This window comes from Haliotis rubra, unplaced genomic scaffold (genome assembly GCF_003918875.1).
Source record: "Haliotis rubra isolate DU_JTF1 unplaced genomic scaffold, ASM391887v1 Scf278, whole genome shotgun sequence".
Classification (NCBI taxonomy): domain Eukaryota; kingdom Metazoa; phylum Mollusca; class Gastropoda; order Lepetellida; family Haliotidae; genus Haliotis; species Haliotis rubra.
Window position 1 is genome coordinate 482,715 of NW_025766869.1, and position 12,592 is coordinate 495,306.

General features: G+C 39.4%; 1 protein-coding gene and 1 long non-coding RNA gene across 3 annotated transcripts; both read right to left on the reverse strand.

Annotated features, from left to right (window-relative positions):
• Positions 1-1,607: 1,607 nt before the first annotated feature.
• On the reverse strand, positions 1,608-5,779 carry LOC124281017. 2 transcript variants are annotated; one of them, XR_006899818.1, is made up of 5 exons: positions 5,617-5,779; positions 4,327-4,401; positions 3,325-3,352; positions 2,755-2,799; positions 1,608-1,636 (listed from the first exon to the last, which is right to left on the reverse strand). It is a non-coding gene; the product is annotated as an uncharacterized LOC124281017 (long non-coding RNA). The 2 variants fall into 2 exon arrangements; XR_006899817.1 differs by having other exon boundaries at positions 3,316-3,352.
• A 10-nt stretch (positions 5,780-5,789) lies between these two features.
• LOC124280990 (UAP56-interacting factor-like) lies at positions 5,790-12,043 on the reverse strand. The gene is made up of 6 exons (XM_046716997.1): positions 11,937-12,043; positions 8,653-8,867; positions 7,882-8,093; positions 6,011-6,013; positions 5,854-5,905; positions 5,790-5,798 (listed from the first exon to the last, which is right to left on the reverse strand). The coding sequence occupies exons 1-6, from the start codon at positions 11,968-11,970 to the stop codon at positions 5,790-5,792; spliced, it is 525 nt and encodes a 174-aa protein (XP_046572953.1). The 5' UTR covers positions 11,971-12,043.
• Positions 12,044-12,592: the final 549 nt, after the last annotated feature.

The following is a 12,592-nucleotide window of genomic DNA, read 5'->3' on the forward strand; positions in this document are numbered from 1 at the left end:
AGTCAAGCTATACTGTCGTCATTTGATTCTTCTGACTGACCAATAAGAATGCTGCCATGTTCAAAATCTGATTGCAACAACAGTGAAGTACAAATGTTGAATACAGATTCATCAACTTTAATAAAATCAATCTCTAAACATGTTTAAGAAACTACATACAAACTCGACGAAAGACAGTAAAAGGTCACAAGTTTCCTCACTATTAACATGATTAAGATAAAATCCTTCAAAAATAAACACTGTGAGATTAAGCTTGAATCTACTACACTATTCATATATGAATAGATTGTATCAAGCAAGAGCAGCCTTGTACACACGTGACATTTCACAAAAAAAGGCAAAATAAATATCTTCTAAAAGTATTCTTCTTCTAAAAGTGGCAACAATGTCACAGATCAATCTCAAGACAATCATATCTTTCATAATCCTGCGTGAAGATCTGGGTCCGTTTAACAAAGAGATCGTAGTGCTACAACTGTTGTAAGTCTATGTTAAAGTATTTGAGTTACGATTGCTTTGAGAAACGGGCCCTGACCACCAGCTCATGGAAGGATGTGTCAGGCAAGGCTCTAATCAGTCTAGCATTTAAAGTTTTGTACTACCACACCAAGTATTTCAGAGAAGCTTTCAAAAATGAACATAAACAGTAAGTTCTGAATGAAATAATAAAAGTGGCACTACTATTGTTGCAGATATCAAATGCATTGTCTGTGAGAACAGTGAAAACGTCACACAACAGGAGAACCAGCGATGGGGCGTTCATTGTTGTCCCCTTGATATATTACAATGTGGTAAAGAACTGACTGACTGAGTTTAGTTTTTACGCTGCTTTTAGCAATATTCCAGCAATATCAGCATGGGGACACCAGAAATGGGCTTAACACATTGTGCCCATGTGGGGAATCGAACCCGGGTCTTGATACGAGCCGCTTTAACCACTAGGCTACACCCTGTGGTAAAGAAAGACAAAAGGGCTGAAATCGGATGGGCCCTAGAACTGACAGATCCATCATTCAGACTGGCCTTTCAAAGTTATTTCTTGGTTCATAGACTTGACCCACGATGGAGATTGGGTTTGTCAGATCTTCATGCAGATATCAGAGTCAAGATTTGATTTTAATGAGATTGAGTCACTGATATGACGGAAACATTAACCAGTTTCATAAATGCTGAATCATCACTTTTCTCAACAAACACTCCAGCACAAACGCCTATGCAGCATTACTGTCATGTAACATTTTTATCCCTCCCTTTAAACTTCTGGTCTAACTGGACGAAACAGCCAAAGTTGCAAATATTGTTCATGTTTTAGCACCATTTGTTTCATAACGCATAAAACCATTTTCTTTCCAAGAATTGTCAGTACTAATGACAGTATCACAATCTCCGAAAACATGGGAACGCCAGGAATCCTGTAACCATAGCAACGGATGCTTCCACGCTTCACAGATCATTTAATAACAGATGTGATCTTGTAGCACAGCCTTGACCTTGAAACATCAGCTTTGTTGGTAGACATCTTTGGCCTGAAGCTCCCTAAGAGGAATGCTGAGTGAGTGATCACAAAAACACCTGTCTGGAGCCATTGCTGGAAGACCGGAGCTGTCCGGAACCTCTCATTTAAAGGAGCATTGGTCTGAATCAAAGAATACAGGAGTGAGCTGACGTTGGTTATTTCAAATTGCACACAGTGAGTCAACTTGATGTTGCAGAAATCCAATGTTCAAGTTCAACAGGTCACTGACATTTACCACTTTCTCAAAAACTCACCAACTTAGATATTGTGTTAAACATGGATAAAGGATCATGGTCAGATCACATGAATAACTTTAACCATACATGGCAGCTTGGTTTGTATACTCCCCAGGGGGTTGAGAATGACAAAAGAGTAATTACACAGTTGCACCATGAGATTCTGCTTCATGAACATTTACTTCATGAACAGCCTGCGAAGATCCGGGTTGGAATTGGTCTTCATCAACCCATGCTTGTTGTACTGCTTGGGTAAGGACAAGCACGATAGCCTGTTCAAGAAGTTTGGACTTACGTACTCTTCGCCTTAATTCTGAGCTAGTTCCTTTGTATAACACCTGTGAAGATCAGGGTTAGAATCAACCTTCAGTAACCCTTTCTTGTCCTAAGGGGCGACTAACATGATCGGGTGGTCAGACTCGCTGACTTGGTTGACACATGTCATTGCATTCCAATTGCGTAGATCGATGCTCATGCTGTTGATCACAGAATTGTCTGGTCCAGACTCGATTATTTACAGACCGCCACCATATAGCTGGAATATTGCTGAGTGTGGCGTTAAACAACAAACCAAAACACTTCATGGACAGAATCAAAGAACATATCAACATAACAGTAAATAAACTAAGGGATGTAACTCCACATGCACATGAGATGGAGGCAAACTTGGATGAAGCATCAAATGGCTTAAAATTGGAATTTCAACAAGCACTATCAATGTCCGTTGTCGGGTGCCGCAGGAGATCTAGCACTGACCATCCACTCTCCAGGCAGAAACTCTAACAGTGAGTGTGTGTGAGTTTAGTTTTACGCCCACTTTCAGCAATATTCTGGTAATATCACGGTGGGGACACCAGAAATGGGCTTCACACATTGTACCAATGTGGGGAATCAAACCCGGGTCTTCGGCGTGACGAGCGAACGCTTTAACCACTAGGCTCCACCACCGCCCTAGACACTCTAAGAATAGCTAATAAAACACTGCATCAACAAACAACTTACCCCTGACTGTGCGAAGAGCCTTTTGTTGTAGTTATACTTCTTGGACTGTAAAGACAAAAGCAATAGTCAGTTACCATGGTAACTAGGAATGACAAATCTTTATGGATGATCAACTTCTTTATTGTACAATACTTGATTATCAATAAAGACTTGTCATTCCCATTGCTGACAACTTCTAGAATGCCTCTCGAACAGACCATGGTTACTGTTGACACCATTTCTATTATTATTTAGTACAGCTTGTTCAGCTTGACCTGAGCTACTCTAGCTGAACAAGCTGTAGGACTGCAACAAATACACTATGTGGCGAATATGATATGTATCATGAATATTGGGTAACGAATATGAATAATTATTCACGAATACAATATTGTAGTTAAGTGACTGATGTACAATATGGAATATTATTTAGGTTAACTAATAAAATCAAAGGACTCATATCTGTATGTCCAGAATTTTTAGGTATTAATTAGTCAGAAGCTGGAGGGAGAGTGGACAGGAGACCATTAAATATCTCACATCTTTAGAAAATGCCTTTCAGGCACATACATTGTGACACACCTGGCTTACCGATTCTTGTTGTGGAGGAGACTCATAGCTGAAAGGCAATGTGAGACTGGTTAGTGAGAGGCAAAATAGTCAACGATTCTGCAGAAATATCTCAGAACTGGCCACACAAACGAACAAACATGCCCTGAGTCTTTCTCACAAGAGTAATAAGTTGTGGGTTTTCTGGTAAGTTATCACAGTTCTCAGCAGTATTCCAGGTACACATGGTCTCAAGTCTGGACCAGGCAAGCCAGTGACTACAGGGTTCATACAGCCAATTAGATTCAAGGGCTTTTCAAAGAATTTTCATGGACATATGATGTGTTTTTCGCGCTGCACTTTCTTCCCAAAGTATCTTGAGACAAGTTTCACTTTTAGTTTCGACATTGTCGCTTCCAGCATTAACAACAATCTATCAGAACGCAGTGCGAATGCCCTATTCACAGAAAGAGCCCTTTTTCTTATTTTATGATTCAAGGAACCAGGAAATAGACGCAATTTTATCAAAACAATTGATTGATCATCAGTGCAACCACAACAAATATGTTAATGAAATTTCAAGTACTTTTCAAGGACATGATAAAAAATCCAGCACTTTTTAAGTACTATCGTGGTAAATTTCTTTGAACATAGTTAAATTCAAGCACTTTTCAAATCTGTGCGAACCTTGGACCATAACATCAACTAACACACATGAAACACAATGGCATGCTTTAAGCAGCTGCATGCTATTGGGGATAACTCTGAACTGAGTCAGACAAGTATCCTGATGGAAGTACACTTTAACCACCAGGCTATATGAAAGACCATGGGTTCAGAGCCTGGTTGATGACACTATCATAAAGCTCATGTCACCATTGTAAAATGATGGAAATAATCAAATAAATGTTTCTGCAGTTTGCAGTGACAATTGTTCATTTGTTTCATAAATATTCATTTCGTGTAGGCTGACACATGTGACCGCTTCCATCAGACTTATTGTTGTCCAGTAATGATCGCTTACTGACCCACGGTCAAGCTTACCTTGGGTTTTGTACGGAGATCGTCAATATTCCATCGTTCTGTGATGAAGGAGCTTGAACAGGCCGACTGCGCCATCTGAAATAGATCAAACATGAATGCTTAGGGAAAAAATGAAATGCTTTAATTCTCATTCATGTACTAATATGTATGGTACATGTCAATACTAAGTTATGCTTTTCAAATACTAGTAGCCCATATGGGTGGAGTTGTAGCTGTATCAAACCATTTCCTTATGTCATCGAGATACAAGTCATGTCCACCAGCGTTCCAGGTGAGCTGTGTACTTGCATAAAATACGCACAATACATCACGATTATGCAAAACAATTCGAAGTTGCTAACATACCAATACAGGGCACTATCTTTATAATGCCACACTGATAATAAACTGATGAACGTGAACAAACTGTTTTCATCCCGGATCCCCTTTCACAAAGCACTTAAGGTGTTCACAAGTCACTAAGGTGTTCACAAGTCACTGAGGTGTTCACAAGTCAATGAGGTGTTCACAAGTCACTAAGGTGTTCACAAGTCACTGAGGTGTTCACAAGTCACTGAGGTGTTCACAAGTCACAGGTGTTCACAAGTCACTAAGGTGTTCACAAGTCACTGAGGTGTTCACAAGTCACTGAGGTGTTCACAAGTCACTAAGGTGTTCACAAGTCACTAAGGTGTTTACAAGTCACTGAGGTAACCTTAGTGCAGTAAGTTAAAGAATGAGAGTTAAGGTTAACCTCAGTAAAGGTTGTTTCGTGAAAGGAGCTCCTGGAGACTTGCGGAAAGTTTAGTTGAAATGCAAATAACAAAACACACACAACTTAGAGGCCCTTGGAGTGCATTATGAATTTTACAAAAGACAATAGTATGATGGGTACAACGATCAAGCAAATTACCCAATATAGCCTCTAAATTGTGCACCTGTAATTCTTTAAATACCTTTGCTTATTGATCCAAAGTAGCAACACCTGTCTCAGTGATACGGGCGTAATACGGATAACAAATATGCACGCGCATACGGTAGGAAATAATTTAGAAAAGCGAGCACATACACACCACGGTCTTAGAATCATTTACAGGCGTATTTATCTGATAAAGTATTGTTTTATTGTTTATTGACCTGTTTACACAAGAGTAGAAATGCTGTGGTGCATATATGACATGAAACACAAGATTACTGATATTCAGTACTCTAAATGTACTCTTAAGGTTCTCGAGTACTCCTATATTGAAAAATAAGGAGTATGCGTTACTCTGATGTTGAAAATTATCTGGAGCCCTGGCCACTACTTACTGCCTCTTCTTCTGCTTGACAGTGCCACTTGACACAGAGGAGTTGAGAGATAAGGTGCTGCTGTAGTTGCTGCCAAGACGACGTAGTTTGCCACGTCCTCGACCTCCCCCTCGACTCACGTTCTGATAAGCAAACCCATATGATGCGACATCGACCTGATTCTGTACTTCTGGTTACCTCCCCTTGCATTGTAGTTTTGTCGATTGAGACCTGACCCGATCCACCCGCCCCTCCCACGGCCCGCGGCCTCGTTAGTGTTTTGATATTGCTGCTGCTGCTGTGATGATGTCTGAAAGAGAAAACAGCAAGCGAAAGTTGAGAATACTGACAAACATTGTCATCACATCTCAAATATATATATTTGACATCCAGTAATCTGCCATTAATAATGGACTGCCTTTGCAGAGACATAACAATTGATTTATTGGATATAAATCAGAAACTGCAAACATACAATCAAAAACATAGTGCCTCCACTTGGATCGCAAGGCCATATCTTCTGTTAGGGATAAATAGACATGATTCTATTGAAATATGCATAGACATGGTATAGATGACATTTGTGTATCATAGCAAGGTAAAAGTATCCTTATGAAAAGTGGACTAGTATACATTCAACTAAAGGCCTCTGATCTTAAGCGATTAAAGACTCCGGCCCCTTGTTGAACAAATCTTTATGCTTAAGGTGATTGTAACTTCCAGGGATGAGAATGGGTAGGAGTGAGAAAAGAGAAAAATGAGCCGGGGTCAGTCTAGGTGGCTGCAGATCCCCACGCCAGATCCAATGACCCCAGCATGATCAAATCTGAGAAATTCCTCAGAGAATTCTCATCCCTGAACTTCCATATGTTAACTGGGGCATACAGTATTCAGGGCTCCAGATAATTGTTCATGATCAGGAGTACGTACTCCTTGTTTTTTCAGTATAGGAGTACTTGAAAACAATAAGAGTACATTTAGAGTACCGAATGGAATTTAATGGAGCATCAGTAATCTTGTGTTTCGTTTCATATATGCACCACAAGATTGCTCTCTTGTGTAAACAGATCAATAAACAATACTTTATCAGATAAATACATTCTAAGACCGTACACCATTGCTGTGGTGCGTATCTGATTCACGCTTCTCACGTTTATTATTTCCTACCCATACTTATTTTATATATATATATCGCCTCTTTATCTGGAGCCCTGAGTAGTCATGGCCCTTAGCTTGGTTTGTACAATGATCCCTGGGGTACTATGTTTAAGTTTTTAAACATGTCCTAGACTCATATATTCTAACTGAGATCGTTCCAATCGAAGGCTTTCACTACTTCTCCCCAAAAATAGATAGAGATATTGCTGAACAAGACAAGAGAGAGAGTGAGCCTAATGTTTGTTGTTTAATGCTGCACTCAGTAACATTCTAGCTATATGATGGTCTATTTATTCAAGGCACACTATCCCCACAGTCCAGGCCTGCCAAAGAAAACTTTGCCACTGTGCAGAAAAACGCAGAAAAGCCCACATTAATCGTGGAAATAGCAACATAGACATAATACCTCGCTACTGAAACAGTAAAAACGGCAACGAAAGACTATGAAACTGCAACATTCTTTATCAGCGAGCTTTGACCTCTACTGTGCATGCACACTACGATCAAGCTTCTTTCCAATTCTCCAAGCAACCGTGGAATTAACACATTGTTGTGCCCATGTGTAGAAAGTATTAAATATGTCAAATAATTGCTGTGAATCATTTCATACTTGAATGGATAGTAAATTAAACAAGTGTGCACACAAGTATCATGGATGATAAATGCCAAATAAACAACAATAGAAATACTTTAAAAGGGAATGTAACTTTTGTCCAAGCTGGAAAATGTCACAATGCGGTCAAGACTTCCTCTTCCATGTGCGCATGCGCAAAATCCAAGTTGCAGGCTCTTCGTCTTTTTTATGCAGTTTTAGCGATTTATAGTTGCCGCTTTTACTGTTTCAGTAGCGAGGTATTATGTTTATGTTGCTATTTCCATGATTAATGTGGGCTTTTCTGCATTTTTCTGCACAGTGGTCAAAGTTTTCTTTGGTAGGCCTGCAGTCACCTAGTCTGATTCTTACCTGGGCACAAGCCCATTTCAAAGTCACTTGCTGGAATACTGCTAATGGCTGCTCAGCAGACAGTCCAGTCCAGCATCCCAGAAGTGATAAAAGTGTAAAGTGCACACAAGGATCTTCATGAACATCTGACAAGACGAGAAGCTATTTGTCGACTGTGGTATTACCTGAAGCCCTCGGCGCTGGTTGACGTGATTCTGTCTGCCAGCTGCCTGTGCGCGTCTATTCGAGCAAGCTGGTTCTTTGCTTTCTTCAGGGCTAAGACGGCCTTCAGCCTCTGCTGCTTGTAAGACTGTTGTTGCTGCTGCCGACCTTGACCTTGGTTGAACTTGCCACCTCTAGTTGACTTAGGATTTGTAGAATTCTTCAAACTTTGCTCCTGAAAGCCAATGACATCTTAGATATGATCAAGGCCAACATCAAGACTATGTAATAGAGGGTTAAGGTGAACATCTTGTCTGCTATAGTATAACATGGACTTAGGGACCCGCTCATAATCCATGGCTAGGGAGATGATGATGATGATGATGATGATTTTATGGAGAAGCATGTACAATGTGAATGACCCCACCTAATATCTATGTACAAAATAAGTGATACTTCCACCACCACATGCCATCTATGATCTACATAATCAATGACACCCCCCTCTTGTCCATGTGTACAAAATTGAATACAACCCCACTCCCACCCCACACCCCAGAAACAAATTGGTGACCCCCCTTACAATCAACATCTTAACATTTAAATACCACAAAACCACACTCAGAAATATTCCAGCACACAATAAATGGCAACAGGGCAAACAATCAGTAGTGGACCAGGCAGCTATCCACACTTCTGGGGTACAATTACATACAAACAGCCAGAAAACTGAGGTGGGCCATCCCATCAATCTACCACCTCATACAAAGTGCTTGTGATGCAATCAGTAGTACCTGTGTTCTATTGAGGGGACTAATTCCAGACAGCCTCCGCAGTCGCCCCCGTCCACCACGTCCTCTCATTCCTCCTCTCTGTAGGTTGGTGCGGAACTGTTTTACCTTGCTCACTCCTGCCCCTCCTCCTCCCCGTCCTCGGCTGGACCCCCGATTCAGGCCGCCACGACCTCTACCACCACGATTCTGCTTCTTGTTCAGCTTAATGATGTCATCTGGGGCAGAGAAACAACCATTCCATGTCATGTTTCTACTCTAAACGTCCTTTCCCATAAAAATAGAAAAATACTGCCAGTGTACTGTAGTTCGTATGAAATTGAGACGGTTTAAAATCCTCATTGTCTTTATATCCATGTCCATGATTCCAGACATGTCAGGGGTTCAAAAATCCCATCGCCCAATACAAGTCAGCTTTCATTTTGGGCAATCAAATAATGGTACCTTACTAGTCTGAGGGTTACTAGACAATTTCCACTTATGGTTTCAAACTGCAAATAAACTTGGATTTAATTTCATATCTGCTCAAAATGTAGCTATTAAATTTTGCAAGGATAATAAAGTAGAGTTATCTTTCTTTGCTATTTATCACTTTTCAATAAATAGTCCAGTAAACATTAACATCAAATACCATGTTGATTTATTATTTAATAATTACATCATCATAATTATGTCATAAAACAGGACAAGTGGAAAATTAGTCAACACAAGTTACTAGTACTTTCTTAAAGTCACTTTGCCATGTGGCAGTACATTTTTTATTAAAAAATTGAACTGATCTACTGCATGTCTCGATTTAACATGGAATTCATCTAAGCATACATTTGAGTATGTTATAATGCTGGAGTGACTGATCTACTAAGCAGGACTAACTTCAATCGACCACCACAGCTTCCACAAAAATGGAAGTCGGACAACTGGTTGTCTGGACCACGGGCTGTGTGTTCCCTGCTGATAAGTGTAAATTGGCACGGGTCCCACAGCCGATAGGTATGAAAACACATTGTAATGCCATTTACAAAGTGGTCAAATTTAACAAATGTTAGATTTAGGATTACACTTTCTCAACAAAGTACTGATTACCATGATCAAAAATTGCGATGATTGCTTAATGGTACTTGGAAATGGAAGTATACATGTGTTATATCCATGCATTGTGGCTCGGATCACTGGTTGGATGTCTTGGTAAACACATGATACTGTTTGATTTTATATTACTTCACAGCATATCTAACAAAATTCAATCTACATGATGCTAACAAGGAATGATGACATGTTGTCAACCAAGTCAAGGAATCTGTCCATCCAGTCCATTGTGTCACCTCTGTCAGCATAGCTTGTCCATAGTGAGTGAGTTTAGTTTTACGTCTCTTTTAGCAATATTCCAGCAATATCACGGTGGGGGACACCAGAAATGGGCTTCACACATTGTACCCACGTGGAATCGAACCCAAGTCTTCAGCGTGACGAGCAAAGCGCTTTAACCATGTTAACCACAAGTCTACCCCACCACCCCAGAGTGTCCAGAATGTATAGAACAGACACATAGCAATTCTTATTGTACCACATACACCATAACAGTGACCTGAGAAGTAAGAGGGAATTGACAAATGAGGGTGCTTATTACAATGACAGCTAAGCTAATATATTGTCAGAGATCATGTCTAGTAACCTAGTCTAACATGTTTGAATGTTCATGCAACTATTACAGTTTGAATAGTAGTCATCTGGCAAAATACCCAATTGAGTTTGAGTGAGGTGGGTACAATTTATTTGGTTACTCAAATGAAAATTAGGATACCCAAATGAGATGAACACAAGCGAAAGTACATAACTCAATGACCCAAAATAATCAACAAAATATGCCCCATGTTAATTTCTCAATAATGCATGGTGCTTATAAAGATTAAATACATACTTGCTGGTTTGCCCAGAATTTGAGGCTTGTATTGATGCATGGCAATAATACAGCAAATATTATATCAAGGAAATATCTACGATTCCAAACGATGTATTCTTCACAGGCAAACTCTTTATTCAAAATCAAATTTTATACATTTGGTATATTCTCAAATAGGATGCATTTTATGCGCTATATCGGGGGAGCATGCGTGCGATCGGAGTGCACAAGCAGTTTCGGATACCCAGTCGCTGCCATGAGAAGTTTTATTGACAATGGAAATCGGGAAGTAAAGTTATATAAAAAGCAAACAAACATCAATATCATTTACCCGAGATTATTAATAACACTTCAGATGAAAAATCGAAAACCCATACAAAATCCCTGGATGTGGCAAGCAGCAACAGTTTAGCCCGATATGATGTCATCAAGCGCTATTTTTGTAGGAAACACTTGATATTTTTGTGTGAAATAGGTGAACATATCCTTTATCACTCAAGGTTAGTAAAACATAAACTTTAAACATGGTAAATGATATTGCAGATATAAATGTCGAAAACTCCTGACACCGGGATATGTCATCATTATATGTCATCATAACAATAGCAATTGGTGTAAATGGAACTCCTAAACATGGCACTCTAAGGATCAACTGTTGCAACTCATAATTCACAGAAAACATAATGAATTTTGTGTACTTTCTAGTGCCATTTTTGTATACAGCTTGCCCTGGTTTCTTCGTGTCAGCCCAATGTGCCCTGGGTTCACTATTGACACAACCTGTTCCACCCGACTAAGTGTTTGTTCAGCGGGTGTGGCCCTATTCATATGGCAACAGCTATGCCTGAATGATGGTGAGGTGTATTCGTGTATAACGATCTCCACCTATTGATCGCAGCAACATGTGTTTGGAGAGTGAGCATGCATTTGGTGACGTTGTCGAAAACACGAGCTCTCCTGTGATATCCCTATGATTAGTAATACCATTACACACAAAAGAGAATTCTTGATTTCGGGCTATTCTGTTGAAAATTACTATCATATTCCTATGAAACTGTCCAAATATCACATGATGTCTTACGAAACGGATTAGTTTGACGAGAATCCCTCAAAATATCACCTCAGTTGCAATCATGGATGAGCATGTTCAAAATGTACATGGCTACACATAAACAGTTTATTTTTGGAAGTAACACTACTGTATAAGGTAGTCAATAACATAATAGGACGAAAACAATGTCAAACTTTGACGCCAAACGAGGTTGATTTGTTCACTTGGCCAAGTAGCGAATATGAGAATATTTCAGACACCAGCGGAAGTAAGAACTGTTGCATTTCAAATTAGCGTATTATATTAACAACGCATCATTTCAGATTTCATACATACCAAGTGACATGTCCACTTTGTTTATCGTAGACATGTTTGGGTAATCCGCGATATCAATTTCACTGCCAAACTTAGGAAAGTTTTATCAACGTCCGGCAGACGGCGCTCTTGGTGCTATATGGGGTACGACTAGTAACCATGCTAAGATTTTATAGCAACTCCTGTTGACGTGTTCATTATCTCAACGTCATAAAGGGACTGAAAGAAAGCATACATTCGTTCATGCATGAAGGACATTTCTCCTTATACAATTACAACGGACACATACTTGATATGACGTTTCTCTGAAATGTCTGCGGGAAGAAAAAAAATGAAAACTACCAAAGATTAATCAGAATTAATATATTGTCGACAAAAAATCTAAAATTTGTGTGTAAATTTAGGGTTTACTCACAATTAAATTTCACCCCGTTTGGATGTACATGTATTTACATATATGCAAAATGACATATTGTTGTTCACATGTGTGTTATTGATTATAATTCATATCATAAGTCAGTGTATTACCCTTTGTATACTGTTGTAATTCCCCATGTATTTCCTATGAAACAACGACAAGAGTTAGTTGTGCTTTAATGGGGAAATAGTATCGGTTTAACTGTTATTTAAAAATTAGATATGATAACATACAAATAAACAATATCATTATCATAACA